This window comes from Podarcis erhardii, assembly GCF_964252035.2.
Source record: "Podarcis erhardii genome assembly, chromosome: 5".
Lineage (NCBI taxonomy): Eukaryota > Metazoa > Chordata > Lepidosauria > Squamata > Lacertidae > Podarcis > Podarcis erhardii.
Genome location: NC_138509.1, coordinates 58,572,610 through 58,595,458, shown reverse-complemented (window position 1 = coordinate 58,595,458; position 22,849 = coordinate 58,572,610). Strand labels below are relative to the sequence as shown.

At 39.0% G+C, this 22,849-nt stretch overlaps 1 protein-coding gene across 1 annotated transcript in view; it reads right to left on the bottom strand.

The window, feature by feature from the left end:
* Positions 1-6,436: 6,436 nt before the first annotated feature.
* LCOR (ligand dependent nuclear receptor corepressor) overlaps positions 6,437-22,849 on the bottom strand; it is a 56,793-nt gene continuing 40,380 nt past the window's right edge. Inside the window, exons 6-7 of the mRNA XM_081863869.1 lie at positions 19,202-19,295; positions 6,437-16,197 (exon numbers count right to left, since the gene is read on the bottom strand). Coding sequence (XP_081719995.1) covers positions 15,228-16,197; positions 19,202-19,295 — 1,064 coding nt within the window. The 3' untranslated portion in view covers positions 6,437-15,227. The remainder of the gene's footprint in view (positions 16,198-19,201; positions 19,296-22,849) is intronic.

Below are 22,849 nucleotides of genomic sequence, written 5' to 3'. Positions count from 1 at the left end.
GAACTGATGAAAGACTTTAAACATGAAACCCAAACCCAGGAAAAAGAATCTTCTAATCTAACAATTCCAGGGCTCTGAGAATGATCTCTGTAGCTAGGAATAGAAGCCCCAAGCTACAGAGGGATACCTGACCCAAGGCCACTTCTACTACATTAAAAGGTTAGTACTGTACAGGTTTATATAAGTCTCGATTTTACTACACTCTATGAACAGAAGATACCATTCATTCGCTTAGCACAAGTTCATACATCAAATCCACTGAGTTATCTTAAAAACTTCAGGTGAGGATGTCAACCAATCATTAGAAAATGGATGAGCATCTTTAAAACATCACATGATGCCTGTATCATGTGCAAACAGAAGTTTTTAAGAGAAGATAAATATATGGATAACATAATGAATTGCTGTTATGTGAGTAAAGCATTTGTTATTTATATAGATTTATATGCTAGCCTCATATTACTTATTATAACCCAGCCTAGAACTATGGCAAACAAAGCAGATAAGAAATACAAATAAATAAAATCATACGGTAGCTAAGGGTATAATCTGGGGTTCTCAGTGCAAAACAATGGGCAATACAGCACTCTCAGGCACCTGACTTGGTGCCCCCCAATCCTCCTGCCCTCTTAATTTTTTTAAATTTAGTTTTTTAGCTTCTTGGAGAATGTTGACTGTGTTTTTTCCTGTGCTTTATTTGCTTGGGGTACACCAAGTCTGTGTTTTTGGGAAGGGGGATTCACAGCATCTCCAGTTTTTTCTTGTGTGAAACTGGCACTTTATAGTGGCTACAACAGTTTATTCAATTTCCAAACATGCCCCTTGACAAATAAAAGTTGAGGACTCCTACAAATGCCTTGAGTTATCTCTCATGATTAAGGCTACCCACACTAGACAAAAGGCACCATCAGTGCAGTGGCATAGGAAGGGGGTGCAGTGGGTGTGGTCCGCCCCGAGTGTCATCACTGAGGGGGGTGACAAAATGGCAAAAATATGTGTTTCTGGGTCACTACTGGGTGTGCCGCAATGCTCAGTGGTGCACATATTGAACGTATGTAAACGGGGGCTTCCTGTACTGTACACACACAGCCACAGCCCCACCCTCCAACACCAGTATCTACTTACTTTTCAATAGAATAGGATCTTAAACTGACCACTGCCATGGTTGCCAGTCCGTTTCCGAGCCCAGTTCAATGTGTTCATGTTAGTGTTTAAAACTGTAAATGACACAGGCCCCAATTTTCTGAAAGACTGCCTCATTCCCTATAGACCACAGGTAGGCAAACTAAGGCCTGAGGGCCGGATAAGGCCCAATTGCCTTCTGGAGTCGGGAATCGCAGCGTGGATTGCCAGCGCATGCATTCTTTCCCTCTCTCTCCCTCTCCCTTACATGGCAGCACCAGTGGCGCCCCCTCCCTCCCTCCTCCTGGCTTCTCCCCACCCTGCCTATAGAAGAGGAAGGGGGCAGGGCTTTGTTGGTGCCAGCAGCAGCAGCAGCACTTGAGCGGCCGCCATTTTAAGCAGCCCCTCTCCGGAGCCCTTTGGCGCGCTGCTCATCGTCCCCCTGTCGCCGCCAGCCCCTGCCGCTCACAAGACACAGGTAAGCAGCCACCGGGGCCTGTGGTGCTCTTGCATCATCCCCCCCCCCAAAAAAATATAGTCCAGCCCCCCACAAGTTCTGAGGGACAGTGGAGCGGCCCCCTGCTGAAAAAGTTTGCTGACCCCTGCTATAGACCATCTCAGGTGCTGCAACTGGTGGGCGGTGTGACAGCCTCAGAGACGATCTTCTCTGTGGTGGCCCCTAAGTACTCCTTCACCACAGAGGTGTGTCTGGCATCATTTTACCCTGACTTTTGACACTTGAGGTGTATATCTTAAGATGGACCTTATTTTGTCATTTTAAGTTGTCTTAAACCATTTTTAATATTTTAAATGTTTTAACCTACCCTGGGACCTTAGATGAAGTGCAAGAATCCATCCATCCATCCATGAGGGTACCAGTAGACAAGACTGCAGCAGAACAAACAGGACAGAGTTCTGCTTTCTTTCACAAATTGAAACCAGTGCCAATAGTGGCTAATGGAATCCTTATTACTGGGACTATGCTAGAGTTGACTGAATTCTCTCAGAGAAAAAATGCACTATTCAAATCTTGGCCTGGAAATTAGCACCGTTTTCAGTGTTGTGTTGCTGAGTAAATTTGACGTTAAAGTTTATTTACATGCCTGAAACCTCACAATGCTATTTCAAAAGGATTGTGTGTGTGTGCATGTGAGTAAAACTAAAGGATTAAAGACAAAGTTATAATAAAAGGGAAAAGTCACAGCAAGGTGCCTTAGCCAAAGGTAACAGCATGGCATGAAAATCATGCAGAGCCCTCCCTCCTCAGTTGACAGGGCAGTGAGGAAGGGAAATCCAGCCTTGACTTACCACCTGTATTATGTTATGTTGAAAGAAGTATATAGAGTTTCTATACTGCTGTGCGATGAATTGAATGCAAATTATGCTCCTTGCAGCAGATGGAAGGGTGGGGGGGAGCATAGAAGTTGTTTTTTGCTACCTGAAATAATAGCCACCTGAATTTTCTACTGCCTGTATTGCTCTTCCCCCTCTTCTCACCCACAGCACAGGAAGCTTTGCTAGTGAAATGAGCTGTTGTTGGGTCTTAAAGTATTTCCAATTAGTTGAATCAAATATCTGGAGTCTACAGGCAAACACAGAGCTTAGCAATACAGTGAACAGAATGAAGTGCTGCCAGTTACTCTTGTTATGCAGAAATAAGTAGCTATAAGCATTTTTAACAAAATCACATTATTTGGGCTCGTATACAGGCATTTCAGGCATAGGTAGTACTAGGCCTGCTGTCAGGCTAGTTATTAATACTAACATCAAATCTTCAGCCTATGTGGCATATGAATCACAAAAGAAAATGGCTCCTCTGCTTGTTCTGCAGCCGGCAGCACCAACTGCTCCCACGCATGACTCACTAATAACAGCACACATATTGGGAAGTGAAATCCCACTAAACTCAGTCAGACTTCCTTCCCAGTAAAGGTGTTTAGATTCAGGCTGCTACCGTCAGCACCTCCAGCTAAACCTATCGTGAGGGCTGCTACATTGAAAGGACTGGAAGGTTGTCATTCAAACAGAAATCCACTGGGCAAAAATTATTTTTTTTCCAAAATCCCATTTGATTTGCAAATAATAATTTTAAAAAATCAATGAATTGTTTGGTGATCCAAGGACATTGGAGGATGTTTGTGCAGGCAAACATGTTTCTTTCTTATACTGACCAAAACAGAAAGCATGAATTGTACACCACATCTCTTGGTTCAGTCCCACTTCCTAACTGGGTTCACTGCTGATTTGATAAGCTTGAAAGAAAACAGCCTAATTAACACAGAGATGAATCCAGACTTTACTCCTGTTGACATGCACATCCTCCTAGCAGAGTCCCACATCAGAGAACACTTTCTCTAGCAGAGTAACTTGTGCAGATTCCCTCTCCCTCTGCAGCCCCCAGTGCCACTGCCTACACTCTGCCGGAGTACTGGGGGGTACTCGAGAACAACGTGGGAGGTGGCACTGGGAACTCCAGGTGATGGAGAAATCTGCAAAGTTGGTTCATCCCATCCACCAGTAGGATCCCTCTGCTGAACCAAAACCCTTCCATGGATTGATCCAGTCTCTCTGTCAACAGAAGTTAAAGACAAATTTGCCTATTCCTAGTATGGATTACTTAGCTAAAATACAGTGTATAGATAATTAATTGCACCTGGCCCACCAAGGCTTTAATTGTACTGTAGTAGTTTTTACCTATATGGATAACCATATACATGGAAAGCCTGGCATTCCCCAGATGTGTATACAAAGGCACATACTGGCATATTTTGCTTCCAAAATTCAGACTATTCCTACAGTAAAGATGGGTAGAAGATCATAATTTCATCCAGCAATTGAGAGCACAGATTGTTGCCAAAGTAGGTCAGTTTACTTGAACACTAATTGGTCAGAACTTCCCAGGAAGCAAGTGCCCCCCATGTTATTTAGTTGAAAGGTAGAGCTGTTGCCAGTTTTTGTGCATTTGTTCTTGTGCATCTGGGAAACAACCTGCCCAGACAACCCTCCTGAAAAGAGTCTCAGGAAATCAATAGGTTTCCAATCCCTCTCCTAAAACAAAGTTTGGGAAGGGAAGAAAAGAATACTATGCTTCCAGGTGTTAAGTTAAATGTTTAGGTAAAAGGAAGAATTTCCTTACTCCCCCCCCCCAAAAAAAAACATGGGGTGCCACCATGTTTAGTTAGGGCAAAAGGCCCAATTTCAAAAGCAACTTACACCACCACATTGGATCTGTGAAGGACTGAAGGTTTGAGAGAGGTGAATTAGTAAAGGACTGTGTGTAGTAAATGCGAGGAAAGAACTCTACTCCAACTTGACAGATCTTTAACACCTATATATAAACCACAATTCCCAAGATTCTGTGGCATTCTAATGTCACATTGAGAACAAAACTCTGGATGGGGACAGGCAAAGGAAAGGAGGGGTAGCTTTAGTTCTCAAAACACTTTCATTGTATTTTGTGAGACAAACTAAATAGTCTACAGTCTGGAACACCGTCAAGAATAGATAGGCAACAGCAGGCTTAGCTCTCAAGCCACTATTGGGCCCCAAGTAGTTTCCTTTAATTTCTCTTATATAAGTAAATATTGGATGTTCATTGAGAAGGAGGGAAATAAAACATTAAGACTTCTAGCCAGTTTTGCAGTGCAGGCAAAACCTTTCACCCCTGGCAATAATAGTGCCTACTGATACAGAATTGTGGGTGACAACGGGTTGCAAAATACAGCTGCTGCCTACGTACAAAAGAACACACTACAATGATGGACATTCTGCAAGTAATTCATAATTTGCAAAGTGTCTATTAGGGACAGACAGAAGAAATTGTAGGGAGTAGGGATAAGTAATATTATTATGCAGAAACATTATGCCTCTATGCAGCTACACTATGGAAAATGTGATACCCAGCAGAGGCAAGTCTTTTTGACCCTATAACAGTGTACGACTGACCATGTCTAATCAGAAGTAGGTCCTATTGAATTCAACAGGGCTGACTCTCAGTGAGTAATCTTAGGACTGCAGCCTTAGTTTCTCAGTGGAAGCAATTCCCCTCCTCTCACAATGGACTAGTCAATTAAAAGTCCACGTATGATGGCCCATAGAATTTAAAGAGAGTTGTTGAAAATGAAGCCTCTTTCTGTCCACATAGCCTTGCCTTTGGTTGTGTTTGTTGCTGATGCAAACTGTGTGACAATGGAGGATCCCAGAAACTTGCACATATATAATGAGAACTCAGCAAACTACACAGCTGAGGTAGTTAAGAGTGCATATTAATAGGAATATGAGATTAGAAGGAAAGTGCTGTAAATGAATCATCCTGAGTGAAATATAGGATGGTGGAAAGGTTGTTTATAAAAAGTACAGGCATCACTAATATGGCCTTCTATCCAGCAGCCGCCGAAAACTATAGATCTACTTCTTTGACTGACTGGGGGGAGACGAAACTATGTAGAAAGGCCCTATAACACTGATTTCAAATCAATGCCTAGTGGCAGCATTGTGCTACACATAAGCCATATGCAAAAGGAATTAATTTTTTATCCAGATATGTACTGTGTTGCTCAAGACTTTTGTCTTGCCCATATAAATTAAAGGCTGTTAGCAATTAAAATTACAACATTTCACAGTGTCTGTGGTTAGATTCAGATATTCATTTTTGAAAGAATGTAGCAAACATAAGTTCACACATTATTTTCATATTTTCATAATTTCTTCTGAACATGCTCCCATGTGGCAGGCCTGAGATTTATCATACCTCAGATACAATGAAAACATACTGTATCTAGTAATAATACCTCACTACACTGAAAAGAGCATTCGGAAGAACCACAAGGAAGTGAAAGGTAAAAGACACCTTGTGGTGACATTTCCTCATTTGGTACAATTTATTTTTAAATCTTGCATCTCAGTTCTATATAGGAGCTTCAAAAGAGCTAAGAATAAAAAATCAATTCATGTAAAAAGTTAACTCAACTACTAAAACTGATACAATAACAGTTTAGATGAATCAAAACCATAATAATGGAGTATGTCATTGGATAGTGCTATGTTGCTAGATAATAAACCTACACATCAGCCAATCATTAAAAGGTGGCCGAAGGAGGGAACTGAAAATGTGGCTGAGAGGCAGTTACTGCATGACAAGAGTACATTTTTAAATTCATGAGCATCTGCTCTGCTACTCAAATACAAAACACGGTTTTATTTGTATCTATAAACATATATCGACCCACCCTGGTACTCCACTGAAAGAGCACCACAAGGAAACAGAACCATAGATATTTTAAAAAGACACTTTAGAAACCAGCGCTTTGAACCATTCAAGTTTTCACAACAAAATTTATTAGAAGAATAGTGGTTCTGAAAAGTCTAGCATCCAGTGAAAACTACCATACACGTTACAGCTGGGAATGTGTTTTCAAAATGACATGGCCAAAGAATACAACAGGGCTGTTAAACCCTTACACATGCACAACGAGAGAATCAGCGCTTTTGACATACAATGCAAAAAAAAAAAAAAAGTGGACCACGTGAATTAAAAATTTATAAGTACTTATCACATACATTAAGACACAGCTTATTTAGTCCAGTCAAAAAATCAGAACTGCATTAAAAATTAAATGTAGTGCAATCAAACCAAAACCTTAATTTGTGATCATAAGTGCTCTACTACATAAAATGTTGATCATAGCAAGGAACAAAAAAGTTCAAATCACACAGTACAAAAAAAATCTGTAAATAAATACAAACTACAGTACAAGAGAAATATTAAATTATACAATTCCGTCAAACTGTAAACAGTATATTGAAATGAGGTCCATAGATTAAAAAGGGGGTTCCTGCTTTATTTTTCCATGACACTTGTACTTTTAGAGGTCTGTGAAAAATGCCATTTTTCCATACTCTACATAAATAGAACTTTCTAAGGTGTAAAGCATCAAATAATAAAGCAGAGGCATTGCTGACGCACAGTTACGGTGAAATTAATGCTGGTGCGAGCAGCAGGCTTTATTTTAATGTGTTACACACATGCTCAGCAAACAGACCCACCACTACAGGCGTGAAATGCCAACACACTCACAATTAGTGCGCGGCACAAGAGGTGACACGCCCGACAAGGAGCATAAAGGTAGGCGCGATCATGTGCTCCCACAATCTATGTGCTGCTGCTGATTATTTGAAAGTTTTACACTCTTGCCATAAAACACCAACTTTGGCAGAAGGGTTACTAATAAACTCAAGCCCATCTGGCCCATTGGCTTCCATCACAGTGGCCAGTGCACAGAATTCCTAGAGACATTGCATAACTAGAATGTAGAGGTCAGACACCCAAGGGCCAGGGCTCAAGTTTAGAAGTACCTGGGATGAAGGAGAAACCACAGCCGTACTGAGAAGCTGCCCCTGTTCCATTTACAGGGACAGCCAGGAATGTATTTGACATTAGCTGTGCTGGCTTGGTAGTGGCATTTTTAAATATATACGTTTAAGATTACATATATAATATATATGTATATAACATAATACACATACTATATATAGAAATTTCTTACAATACATAATTATCAGGAACCCCCATGCGATCTTGCTCAGTAGTAATAACTGAATATACAGAATGCCACTACGTGTCTGAGGCACTGCGTGCTGGAGAGTAATATGCAGCTTTAAAATCCGTTTGGCTGAGTTATACCTGGATACCTGAACTGAGTTTAAGTTGACATTCATCAAGGATGTGCTATTAGCACATCAAAAGAAAAGCAAAAACAAAATACAAGTCACTGCTAGGTTTAAGAATAGTGTACAAGTACCTGAATTGAGTGAGGGTAGTGTGTAAACTGTCCCTGAGGGTTTTCAAACAGTGTGTGTACAAGCTGGAATCCTAAGCACGTTAGTTTATAACTTACACTGCGGACTGATAAAATACCAACATTTGACAATTTAACAAGTGGAGGTTAGAAAGAGTTATGAGCAAACACTCAAAACATATTTATACATGTTTAAGCAGCAGTAAGCTGCTGTAAGCAAAAATCCCATGGATATAACCACCCAATGGGACTCTGAGAGGCTGCAGTCTGTAATCTGTTTTTCTGATGCTAGGGCATATGACAGCCGCCATCTACCCTCTCTCAACAAGTAAAGAAGTTTCACCTGCTAATGTAGAATGCACCTAGTTACAGACTAGCAATTCAAGATTAGATTTTTAATCAAAGACTTTCCTATTACATACTAAAATCCCTTAAGATCACTAATGCTGGTATGCTAATCTAGTTAGTTTTTTTTTAATTTCCCCCTTCATTTAAGAAATATACCATTCGACAACTTAAACATTAAGATCCATTTTCAGTCCTCTGATGTAAAAAGCATGTCAGTGAATTTATATTAAAAATTTACATGGTAAAAAGGCTTGAATTTCAGCCAAAGATTCTAAATACTGCTCATTCCCTGAAGACAAAAGGGAGAGAGAATCCCTACCCATTTTCCTAGTGATATACTTTCAAACTGAGCACTACACAATGGTCTAAAACTATTCTTCATTTGGGAAACTTTACCTAGCCTCCCCCATTTAGATCCCAAACCTTAAAGCCCTGAAATGGTCTACTGAAATGTTTAATTAAAATATCATGCGTGTACACCCAGAAGCTGCCTGAACATTATAAAATTCCTGGACTGAAACTTTTACAGTACCTTAGACTCTGAAGACCAGATAAATTAAGACTCTAGTTGTAACAGTAAAAGTGCTGAAAGGTCCCTTTTCTGTCTTTTTTTAAAAAAAAAAACAGGTCAGACAAGTGCTTTAATGGTCTATCTATCTTTCTATCAAGTCTGTAAAGGTCTGATGAGTGTAGCACCGAATGTGAGGTACATTAGAGGCTGAAGTGGCATGTCCACAATTTTAGAGTGGGAGAGGAAATACTTAAGTCAGATTTTTATAAACTAGCGACCAAAGACGCAATGTATTTATTGTATAAAGAGATGGAACATCTAATCTTCTAAGGATCTTTTTTTTTAAAAAAAACTTTGTATTAATAAAAATGGATTGTGCAATCAGGTTAATAATTTGAGAATTTTATGATGAATGTTTTCAGGCCATTACCTAATTACAGATAATTTTGCAGGCTTGAAAATATTACTGACTTATACAAACTGACTAAATCAACTCTAGATATCTGTCAGAAAGATGCTGCAGTGGCCAACAACTTGAGTTTTTATTTCTCTGGCATTTTGAGTGCATCTGTGGATTATTTTAGGTGCCTACATAGATTCATCCACAAATTTGCAAAAAGTAACATTACAGTACTTGTTACATCCAATTAAACTGCATCTGCATAATTTTAGACTTCAACAAAAGCTTGCTCACTTGCAAAATTTCAGTTTATGACTAGATATTCTATGGTGTATTTCCAAGGAAGTTGCCAAGTTCTAAATTTGAGAACTCCATAAGGCTAAAGGGCCAAAAGACGCACATCTCCAAATCCTTCCCTCTCTTCCAAGCCCTAGATGAGGCCCAGACCCTGGTCAGTCTGCAGCTCCTTCCGTCTGCCTATCAGCCCACGATGTCAGAGGCCCAAATATCTACAACTGCATTCTTCTCTTTGTCTCCTTTGGACCTAATGTGAAGCTGCAAGCTTTTGATGGAAGGAGTGAACAGAAAATCTCTATCCAAATTCTCCATCAGTGATTTTCTGTTCACAATCTTGAACTGCCCAGATTTGGCCAACCCTGGTATATATCACAATTTAACAAACTGTTCACTTATCAAAAAAACTTGGAAAGCACAGATATAATGACCACATTTGGGCATAATGTTAAACTATGGTTTAGTATTATGCGAATGAGCCTCGCCTCCTGCCGGGCTCATGTATTTCCTCTCCTCATTCCTGCTGCACAGCAGGGAAGAATTTAAAAGCTTTGGTTTGCTTTTAGTTAAGTAGGGTGTGCCACTCCATCCTAACTGGGGATTGTTGTCTAACACTAACTTTGGCTAACGTCACAAAGCCAGCTGCTTAACTCATGGTCTGAAAGTGGCTTATTTTTAAACTAACCAGTCTGTGTTGAACCACAAACCCTAGCTTGAATGAAACATACCACAGTTAACTAAAACCAAAAGCAAATGTTTCTGAGCTCCTTCTGTGGAAAGTGTGGAGGGAAGGAGAGAACATGCGAATTTAGAAGGAGACTAGACTTGTTAAAATGGTGCTAAATCACAGTGTTTTAAAATTCAACTATGAAAGCCATTAGACACCCATGTGTTATAAAAGCCAACTGCAGAATGTGTAATTCGCAGATAGCAGGGAAGTTGATTTTTTTAATTACATTTCTGAAACTGCAAGGAAGAAAAGCAAAAGATGCCTGATCCACAAAGAATGGACACCCTATAACTTCCTAGAAGCACCTATTTTTTTGCCTGAAAACATATGGAAAAAAATTATTTTTATGTCAAGTTTATCTTTTCAAGACTGCCCAAGTCCTTCAAGCAGCCTTGGCTAATATGTGAACCATCCCACTATGGAGCTGAAAGCTAGACTTTTAAAACTTTCTGTTTTAGAGTTCTAGCAAAGTGCTTTTGGATAAGAAAGGGGGATGCTAGGAATGCTTCCCCAACCCACTCATCAGGTGCCATGCCTTTATCCTCTTTATCACCTCTGAGACACTCAGAGACTTTAGGAAGATTTAATCCTAAATTTATTATACATGGAGGGTGGAATCTGCTTTTCCCTGTCAACACCACAATGAAATTTGACTCCCTTTCCATTTTTTTTGGCTTGCTAAGGAGCTTACCATGAGACATCAATAGCATGATGTCAATGGGATCACAAATACAGCCAATGTGTGGAGGTTTTCATGGGAAATAAATAATTCCTGACAGTTTCTGAGCAATCATGGTGTCATCTGAGATCATAGTTCAAACTGCCTCATCATTTGTCAATATGCTTTGGGATAAGCCACAGGAAACAAAGCAGACCTGCACTGCTACCATGTTTATAAGGTACATCTCATTCTTAAAGGATAATGAAAATTTATTCCAGATTTGCATTAGAAAATATTTAAGAAAACATTCAGACTAGGCCTTTCCTTTGGAGGCAGAGCAGCAGGCAGTATGGAGCAGTCCTAGGGCCATACAGAAGCAAGGGCATATTCTTGGGGCATTTGGCTAATGCAAGAAGAGGATCTTCGTGCCCCTGGAGGAGTTATCTTTCAATCCTTTTAATAAACTCAGGAGTTTGGAGGTTATATATATATATATATCTATATATATATCTATATATAAAGTAAGGGCAACAGTCCAAACCCTACAACTTCCATTCTTTATAGCTGTAGTGAAAACAAAAAGGCCTGGGGCACAGGAAATGAGGTTCTAGAATGGCTGACAGAGGTAATAGTGTATCAGATCGCCAGGAAAGAGCTTTTATATTTTACAGATCCAAGTAAAAACTGATACATTTTCTACACACTGGGCTCGCTCCACAGAACTGCACAATAATTAACTCCACACTTGTACCCCTACAACACTAAGCCTTACTCATCTGTATAACCTGCTGTAGCAAAAGGTCACCAAGCAACATCTAAATTCCAGTACAATAGTGAACTTGATTTTAAACGTTACACAAACACACTCTAACATTAGTCTTCTAGGCTGGGAGTAGAGGGAGAACCTATCCTTCATGATACCTGGTCTGTATAAGCAGAGGCTGCCACAAATACTGTTCACAGTTTCATTCTGTCATCCAGGTGCACATGACACCGTCAACAGATACACAATAATTCCACCAAATTTTGGTTCTGGATCTAACACACATGTGGTCAAAATGTCCAGTTCTTCCTCCCAAAGACTTCACCATTTCTGGAACATTGCACTTGGCTTGTCCCCTTAATACGCTCTCAAAAACGACAGGGAAAACAAGGCCTAAGCCCTATGTCTTGCGCAAGTTACATGAGCATCCATTTACTGGAAAACAGGAGAAAACAAGGCTTCTCTTACAAAGACAGCAGCGAACCACATCTTCCCACATCAAACTATGGTCAGTTGAGGATTTTGGCCATGCAAACTTCTGTTCAGCAGAAAATTAAGCATGCTAATGGATAAACACTGATTCCATTTTTTCCTAACAGGAAAGATGCTCCCAAATACTACTCAAAGCTGCACCAAAGGCATCTGTCAGAGCAGTCTTACTTCAGTGAATCACTTAGGATCTAGAGTGAGATACAGTCACAGGATGAGCCACCTGGGCAAAAACAGGTGAGATGAAGTCTTAAACAAAAGTTAAACATTAAAAAGGTGCACCTGAATATTACAGACTAAGTTTACAAAACCTACAATAAGGTAAAATATAGATATATTTATATCTTTTGAATATTCAGCAGCTTTTTGTTTATTTTTGAGAGGCTTCTGAAATTTTAGAAAGGGACAACTAACTAATTTCAACCATGCTTCACAAAACAATAATGGCTATTTTATATTGCAATTACAAAAGTAATGCAATTAGTGCTTTAAAAATAACCTACTTTTTCCTTTTCTTTTTTTAAGCAGAGACCTTTTGAGGAAATATGGTTGTTCCAAAGCTTCTGGGATATTTTTTTTTACCTGAATAGGAAGTGATCACAGATATTAAGTGTTATATTTCAAAGCTTTGCAGATAGGAATCTTACAATCGTCAGGTCCCAGGACTTTTATCTGAGAAAATTAAGTGTTTGGTTGTTTAATTCATTTTCTAACCAAAGCAATAAGAATACGCAACTATCACTATCTATTTACAGTTCTCAACCTATGGTCTGAAATGACGTACAAGTAGTTCTCTTTCTAAACTGCAGCATTAAAGGGTAGGCACACCATTTTTCTGCTGCACGATTGTCATCCACTTAATGATACACATAGAAAATATTTAGGTAAGTAAAATGAGCAGTCCACATACACTATGACAAGGTTTTACGGAACTCAACTCATACATCACTTAAATAAAAACAGCCACAAAAGGTTAAACCTCTGACAGTAAAACTCTATGCAAGTGTTACACTTCTAGCTTGCAGCAAATCTTCTCCCACACTTTCAATAGCAGATGAAACCACAAATTTAAAACAGTGCATTTTTATTGCAATTTCCAGAAAAACTGGAGTATATTGCAGAGTTTCTACACCACTATGGAGCTTCAAACAGGTTTCTGTACTGAGATGACACCTAGATAGCTAAAGGAACTCTGCTTTTGAGTATGGAAACACATTAAGCTACCAAAACAAAAAGAAAAGTCTAAGAACAGTAGTACAAAGCATATCTGGGCCAAAAGCCCAGTCTCTCTCAAGAATGAGAAGTGCATATTTAACACGACAGCAATGGTGTGCCTAACCTTTGAATACAGTGGGTTACTGGGAAGCAATCAACCAATCAAGAAGGCCAACTCAATTAATTGCCCCCAAATTCAAGCAGCAGCCCTGGGGCTATCTAGGCCTTCTTCCTATGAATCTTAGCATCCACTTTCAGTCATTAACACACAGGATAACTAATTAAGAACAGTGCTCAAATGATGTCTCACATACAAATTCCATTGCCTCTTTTGGTTGTGCAAAGCAGTAGAGTGGAGTCTTACCAATCTTTTGCACAGCTAAGATTAAATTGTTTCTCTACCCAAAGAACCATTAAGTCTGATTCAGTGAAGCTGCAAGTCCAGAAAGCTTTATTTAAAGCTTAACATGTAAGAATGTTCAGATGCCTCTGCAACTAACAAGACTGAACTGTGGATTTAGGAGTGCTAGTGGTGATCTGCCTATGCGAGTGTGTGCTAGTCCCCTATTAAAATCAATAGTGGATGAAATAAAAACAGAAATTCAGGATATGCAAGCACATTTCCTGCTACTGGCAACTGTAGTATTTAAAAAGGAAACACCCACTGGGTGTTCAACCCTGACAGTGTTACAACTAGATAAGATGCTCAGCCTAAGTCAGACCAGAGTGATCTGATAATGGGTTTTATTAAAATTTGTAAAAATTTCTTCCCTGAACATTAACATAGATCCTTCATTTACATGACTATTTAGGCAGACTATTGAGGTTGTATGTTTAGAGATCAGTTGGTTTGATGAGGATTTTTGTTTGTTTTTTGCCCAAGATTACAGTAAGCTGTTATATGTATTCCTGACTCCCAGAAGAGAGTTCTTTAAACAAGATGTTGGAAACGCACAGTTTAGCAAACTCAGAATCCAGTCTGTTAAAAAGCACGTAGGTCACAAAAAAGCCATTATTTTGTTAAAGTGAGGAATACCCTAGTATATCATTCAATGTACCCTGATGCTCCTGAATGGAGTGTTGAGATAAGGCTACATCCTCAAGCAGGCAAGCTGAACTCTCTCGCCTTTGCAAAAGAGCAAACACAATTACAGTGAAGGTAGTGTTCCAAAGGAATGAACCAAAGCATTCTGAAGGTAGTGTATGTAAAGTTCCCCCATCCCACTCCCACCCGCCCCGCCGGGTGAGCACTAAGCAGATTGCAAATAGTAAAGGAGGAGTTGAATTTAAAACAAAATGGCTCCGATTAGACCCAACTGACTAGGAATCCAATCACTAATCACTGAATTCAAAATGACTAGCCATACTTAAAAAGTTTAAACTCTCTTTCAGGACAACTGGATCGAAGAAGAAAAAAACTGTGAAAGCCTAATTATAAGCAATTATCCAGTTTTTGTTTTACAAGTCTGGTACTAGAGCTCAAGAAAGTGATTTTTTTAAAAAGGCCATATGAAAAAAGCAAACCCAATAAAATAACTGAAAGTCCATGCAGGCTCAAGAGGCAAACAGTCCACTTCCATGCCTGCATTCTTTGTGAGGTAACTCAATTCTCTATAGAATATTAGAGAAACATGCAAAAGGCCAAAAAAAATCCCCCAACAACAAAACAAAACAAAAACACAAAAGAGGGCTCTAAGCCATTCCGGGCCAGAAAATTTACAAATATGCAACATTCAGAGCACCCTTTTCCCCCTGTGTCCACACAAGTCTTTGCTGAACTGCAAAGGAGCATGTCCTGCACCCAGTGACTGAAGAGGAGTTGGGTACATACAGCAGGAGTTGAACAATGCCATAGTGCTCACCCAGTTTATAATGTAATTGGCACTCTACAACATCCCTAATCATCCTTTGACTCATTCGCACTCTGTGCTGCCTCTCCCTGGGGATCTATCTCAAGCTTTACAGAGACATCCTGTCCCTCCGACCGCATTAATTTCATTTTTTTCTTTGGAGGGTTTTTCAAAGTGCCCAGCCTCTCTTTCACTTTATATTCCAGGGTGCTATGGGGAATCCCATAAATACTCTGAGCTTTGGAGACGCTCATTTTCCCACTCATCACCACAGAGATCGCTTCTTCCAATATCTCACTGTTGTACTGTCTGTATCTGCCTCTTTTCTTCCGAGGTTGCTTAGAGCCAGGATCTCCCTCTTGATCAGAGGTGGGATATGGCTGTCCAGAGGTAGATTGCTCAGCATCTGAGCCCCAGGAGTCTGGTCCGGGATCCAGCAAGCTCCTTCTGTTTTGTTTCGGAAGGATAGCCCTTAACTTTTTACTAAGCGCGCTCTCCGTTTGTGAACCCATCACCAAAGAGCTATAGCTATACTGGTCGCCAGAACGGGACTCCCATGAAAGGTCCATGCCTCGAACTTGTGGTATCTTTAAATCCACAGGAGTTGAATGGCTCATGTCCTTTTTCCCATCCTGTTTAGTTTGAAGTGCCATTTTTTGAAAGGCTGAATTTTCTGTAAGAAAAGGAAGGTCACTGATGTTGCTGAGTGCACCGTTTCCCCTGAATTTCATTCGGGTGAAGTTGAATTCGTAGTGTGGTTTTGCCCAAGAAGCCTCCCTGGATAGTATCATGTGCTGTCCGTGATTCTGCAGCCCAGATGGCCCATGGCTGGCAGCTGTAGCATGCTGGTTTCTGCTCAGCAGTTCTTCGCTTATCTGCAGTGATCGAGCCAATGGAACTTTGAGAGATGTGGAGTGGCCAGACCCTTCCCTCGTTCCATCCTGCCAACTTCTCGGGGGCACCCCATCACCACTCCGAAGTCCCTCTGCATGGTGCTGGCTGGGTCTCCCAGGTCGCCTAATTGGATGGAAGGAAACTGATGTGAGCAGGACTTGCACAGGTAGGGAGGAATGGGTGAGGGGGCCACTCCTTTATTAGAAGACCTTGCTTGGGTAACATCACTTTTGTGGGTTTTTATTTTTATTTTTTTAAGTCTCAGCAGTCAGTTTTTTTAAAAAAAATTGTTCAAAAATAAAGAGAAGCTTTTTGGGCAAAGAAAAACGAAACCTGTCAGCTGGTCTTTGGTTGGGTTCACAAAATCTTGGAGCAGAAAAGGCTTCGCGCAAGTGTCTGAAAATAGCATCTTAATTATAGATTAGAAAGGAATAATCATTTGCTAGAGTCTATTCACGACTGTATTACTAGTGTGACGTTACCACTAAACAAGTACAGTAATAAAAGAGTAAGCCAAGTGACAAAATGCAGCAAATTCAACACGCATACTCTCACACACCAGCCACCTGCACTTTTTATAAAATGCTGAAAGCTCTGGAGGGCATGGATTAACACAATATATGCTAAAGTTGCTGCTCAGCATCAAGAGCGCTCAGCAGAACTCAAAGGTGTTTGCTTATTTTGCATTAAACATTAGAACAGAAAAACGGAATGGTTCTCAAATAAAAATGTTGCACAAATTCAGACTCCATTTCCTTTTAAAATTAATCATAAGTCACATAAATATCAATTTGATTCTGTTTTCACATGCCTAGGTAAAGAAGCAGGATATTTTCTTGCCACATATGTATTATTTATTATGCTCTTTCCAACTTTACTGATTAAACAGATCCAGGTTAAATCTATTTTTAAAAAAGAGTATGATATACAGTCTAATCAGACTATCAATCTTGTTTTATGTACACAATTATTTCAATTCCTGTAAATAATATGAACAAAAAGTATGCAATGCATTCTTGGTACTTTGCTCATTAAGATGATTACTGTGTATATCCTATCTAGAAAACAGCCTTTATATATTCACAGACCCCTTTAACCTAGCCATCTGAGATATGTATTTTAGGACCCACCTTACTCTCTTTACTGTAATTTGTATTTCAATATTGTATTTTTACATTTTTGTAACCTGCCCTAGGACCTCATGATGAAGGGCAGGTAAGAAATCCAATCAACAACAACAATAACGACGACAACAACAACAACAACGTACAGAAGATTTGGATGCATAGCAAGGCAGAAGGAAGAACTTACATTCAAGTTTGGACTTCCTAATTCTTTAGCAAATGCCTATTAAACATTACTCAGAATTTGAAGATTCTTAATTTGGTAACGAACAGTCCACATGAATTCTGAACAAGAACCACCCCAGTGTCAAGAAAAATAATAAATTTCTACCAGAACTTTAAACATGCATTGAATATTTCAGCTAGTTCTAAAACAGTGAATCACTGTCCAGATATAAAGATTAACTAGCGCAGGCTTCTTCAAACTCAGCCCTCCGGATGTTTTGAGACTATCATCCCTGAACACTGGTCCTGCTAGCTAGGGATCATGGGAGTTGTAGGCCAAAAACATCTGGAGGGCAGAGTTTGAGGAAGCCTGAACTAACACTTTGAAAGACAAAGGGCAATAGTTAACTGGCATTTAACTTAACAGTACAAAGCAGAAACACATGCTGATCTCTTGAAGATGCTTTCAGTCAGCCATGTAGGAACACTTTTTTGTTTTAAATGCACAGAACCTGTTAGAATATTCAGAAAGGGAACAGAAATTGATATTCTCTTTCACAATACAGTGTTTAGAGTTCTGACATACAGGGTTAAGTAATATATCCATGTTGTGAGGAATTTAAATGTCTCTTTTGCAGTTATAAGTCAGTGACTGTCAACAATGGTTATTTTTATATCACTAGAAGTCCAGCAACTTGAAGATTATGTAATTCCACATCTATATTCAGCTGCTTAATATTCTAAAGGCTGATTAGCTTTAAAATTATACAAAAAATGTATTCTATCGCAGCATTTTAAAGTATCACCCCAAATTTCTTTATTCTCATGTATCTTCTCCCTATCAGCACATGCAACAAAAAATACAAAGTTGATGGGATTGTATAACCTTCACCAAGAAAAATTTGCACCCAGAAACTGTCTACTAGTCTAATAATAGTATAGTATTTGGAATGTTTGAATTATTGAGTATTCATCTTGGAAACAGCTCCAAGGTAAGTAATTACAAATCCGTCATATATCTAATGAGCCATTAGAAAACAAATGGAATTATAGCACTGTACTATAATAGTAGGTTATACAAAAAAAAAAAAATCCTAACAAATATTTTACAATTCTTGCTCAACCACTATCTTTACTTTAGTGGCCTTGCTTAGACATTCTGACTACTAAAGGAAACACTGTTTTGTTTGCTGATCTATTCAAACTTCATCCCATCCTATCAAAGGCTGAGATCGGGTTCAGATACTTATCAAGCCTCATGTGATCACCTGTGGGATGTGCATGGAACTACCAAAGGTTCACAACCCAACAAAGATCATGTGCAGCCACTGGTTGTATGACCTGATACCCCCATACATGAAGCCACTGAAACTGCATTGTGATAACACTTTTTGACTCGCTACAATCATGAAAACTGCAGTAGTCATTTGTATAAGCTTCAAGGGGAAATGGTTGTTCATACAACTGGCACCCAACATAACCCCTGCCAAGTTGTTAGCCCACTCATAGGTCCAATGCTCCCATAGTCAAATGCACAGGTGTGGCTGAGCATGTGAACAAAGTCAAAATAGTCAAATTTTTCAAAGGTTGAAAGATCATAGCTCTACATTTCATATATCAGGTACAAAACCAAAGTATTCCTGAAATGGAATTAATTTTTCAGTTGACTTCATATTTAAGGATTGGAAGAAGGTGTTTTAACAAGATGTAATTATACTCTGAAGGGTTAAATCAACCCTGTCTATGGAAGCAATAAGGAAGAATTTGACCCTCAGTTTGTTGTTATGCAAATAACTTGAGGGGGGTTTTAGCTTAAAAATACTAAGAATTTCCCTTACCCATTCCCAGGAGTAGCGGAGCAGCCAGGTGAATGGCTCAAGGAGGCGCTGCCTGCACATGGACTTTTCTTAGTGGACAGATCAAGTACTCCGTCTGCAGAGACATGAGAATTACTTGAGAATAGGAAGAAATTAATAAAACTAAACACACACAAACATACAACTTGGTAAGTTTTTATGGCTGAAACACTGTCTCAGTTCATCTTGGGTTGCTTTGGAACTTCCTACTGAACCTCAACCAAAGTCTCTTGACATATCAGCCATTATTTTATTTTCCTTATTTTGTTTTGTTAAGGACATATCAATATTATGACTTTCGTTCAATAAAATATTAATGGTAGATTAAACAGTATGAACACATTATATCTGAGAGCATAGAATGCAAGTTAATTTCAAAACATAGTTCTCTGCATATACTTCATAATGTCTGAAAAGTGGATCAAGTTACTTCTTTTTGAGCATGTATACTTCTTGTTATCCACCATACATTCATTAAGATGTAGTCTATGTATTAATAGTTTCAAGTAAGACACAAAGGAGAACAGGAAAGAAAAAAAACATCTTAACAAGTAGAACCGAAGTTCATGTACCCATAAAAGAAAACTCAACAAGTGTTTAATTCAGGAACTACAAAATGGAGCAAGAGTGGAGAATTTATTGCCTTACAATTATTATTGCAAACAAACTGCAGCTTTCATATTAAGTATTTTCTGGGTACACTTCATTTTATTTAATATATTTATATTCCATCTTTAAATTTAGCAAAAACAATACAATTTAATGGGATAGCTTACAGGGCACTCTCCAGATGCTGTAGACTACAACTTCTATTATCCCTGACCACTGGCCATGTTGGCTGGGGTAATGAGAGTTGTACCCCACAATATCTGGAGTGCACCACTTTGGCTACCACTATTCTTGCTTTTTAAAAAGTGCTGCAGTCCAGATATTCAGTCCATGAGCTATTCAGTTAGAACAGAGATAACTAGTTCAGCAATGCTAGCCTTGCAAGTTCCAAGGCAGATGGTAGAAAGTCATGTGACTGGATTTTAAAAGTCATGTAATAATATATTTTGCATTTATAAGATAATTGAGATATTGTTAGCCATTAGTGGAGGACTAACTAGTAAGCTTGATGAAATCATTTTTTTCTACACAAAGACTACAGCCTATCTCCCATGAAGCTTAAGTATAAACATTCTTAAAAGCTGGAAAATTCTGGAAGGTAACAAGCTACTTGTTATTACTAACAACTTTTAAGAGGTAGCCAGTGGGAAAGAGGAAGGGTAAGTGGTGGCAAGTGTAGAGTAGTTACCAGACAATTTGCCAGCGTGTAAATTTACAGGTGCCCGCATCCTACAAGCAGGATAGATTCTATCTTCTTTTTCTTAATAAGCTGGGTAGATTCTCAATGAATTATTGCTGTGTTTCATATAACACCTAAACTCTCAAGGGATCCAACTCCATTCCCAGCATATGGAGTCTACAGCAACTTCTAATGAACACAGGAACTCACTTTTTAGCAGCTGCAGCTCAGTGAAACAGTGAAACAGTGTCTCCTTTTCTAGCAAACAAGTAACAAAGCTATGGTTGTACAGACCACCTTTAAGACTCTTATCCAGAACTTTATTATGAATCTAAATCTTTCCACAGTATTCTCTCCTCTATCAAAACAGTTTTGGAACTGTTTCAAGTCTGTTTGTAACTACATTATTAGTACAGTTAAGGAGATTTGTTAATATTTGCTGTCCATGCATATATATGCTAAAATGTACTATTTGGCTCACAGAAATGGAAAACATTCAAGTTCATAATTATTCAAAGCAATGTTATTTAAAGCAAACCTAAATTTCAAGATCATCTATACTGTTTAACAATAAAGAATATTTAGTTTTTCAACATGTATTTTTGCAATTTAAGGGGCCAGAGTAAGGTCTGAAAAAGGTCTACTTATTAATAGAGAGATGGGGCAGTACCTCGTTACACCCTGTCCAATTATATACTTATTTGGTTCTGCAAGAAAACCAACTAGAAGACCCATGTTATTCTTCCAAGGTAGAGATTCACAATCCTTTTCACTATCACTTTTCATCTGTGTCTGGTGTAGGTGAAGTTTTACACATATGAAGTAACATGCAGAAGTGGAGAATAGCCAGCTATGCATGCTTACAAGGATTTGAGGCTTACAGTAGCTAACAAAATTAAGTGTGACTCAACAACATCAACCTGTGACAAAGATTAATTCTAATTTGCATTACATTAAGACTTAAGTAATAACAGTATTTGTCGGTAAGACATTAATTCTAGTGGGTCAAGTTTTTGGTTCCATATCTTAAGAAAGTGTTTAAAAGCTAGTGGATTCTGTATATATGTGGAACTCTCTCTGGTAAATTATATGAGGAAATGCTACAGGAATAGGTATATGTAGCCTTGAGCCCAGAAAGCCAAGTGGGCAAACAAATTATGTTTTCAAGAAATACCAGAATCAAAAGAATGAATGTTTTTTTCAGCTTTCTATGAAAACAAAGCAAAGAAGTTACAGGTTTAAAGTGGGAATTTGATGCACACTCCCTTAGGACAAAGCACAATTGAACACAGTGGGATTTTAGTTAGTAAACATGTATCAGATCGCACCTAACTGTGATTAGAATGATTTAGAAAATGGACAAGTTGCTTAAGCTGTATGTGAAAATTTCTTAAGGTTTTTAAGAAAGCTAAAAAGAAAATGCTAGACAATAATATTTTAAAGTGCTTTATTTTCTAACACATATGTATTGACTTTTCAGCAAAGTCCAAGTGGCATACAAAATAATCCAACTTTAGGGCAGACAATTGCTTTCAATAGCTTATGGATTTCTCTCGTCTCTAGAATGCATTAAAATAAACATACATTATAATGTAAGATGAAGGGCAAAATTCTTCAGGTCCATTAAAAGTACTGTGTATATGTTTACTTCCAAGGGAAAAGAACAAAATGTTCAACTGCTTCAACCTTGCATTTGTTCTTTCAAAAGCACTTGGTCAACACCAAGGTTTTCTTTTAACATAAGCACCACAATCAGAGGCTGACAAATGCAGTTACCATATCTTAAGATGCTGGCAACCACCTGCTACCTCCAGCATAAGATGAGATAGGTGCGGCTCATCTCTGATGATATTCGGGACTTTGGAAGAATGTAAGAGCCTCCTGGATCAGGCCAATGACCCATTTAGTCAAGCATCTTGTTCTCTCATTGGCTCATCTGATGCCTGTGGGAAACCTACATCTGGAATCAATGAGAAGTTCCTCTGCTTCCAAGTGTTCCAGAAGGTCAGGAACAAAATTCCATCTTTCTTCTAGAACACCCAAGAAGCGTTGATTTCACCTGACAGTGGACAGAGCATCAGTATTTCCAAAGTCTGGTGAGGCAGTTACAGTAATTTAACTAAGGCTGAAACTTGGGGGAAAGGTGAAGTCTCTTGTTTGACTTTGCCCTAGACTTCAGAATCACCTGGAACCAGTGAGAAGTGCTAATGCTTCTGGGGCTCAGAATGACACAAGCCACAAGGTCCTGACCCTGCACCAAATCTCCTTTGCATGTCAGAAGAATAGGTGGAGAACAGGGTCAGTGATAACCACAACTGGTTCCTGGCTACCAAGGTCAGTCA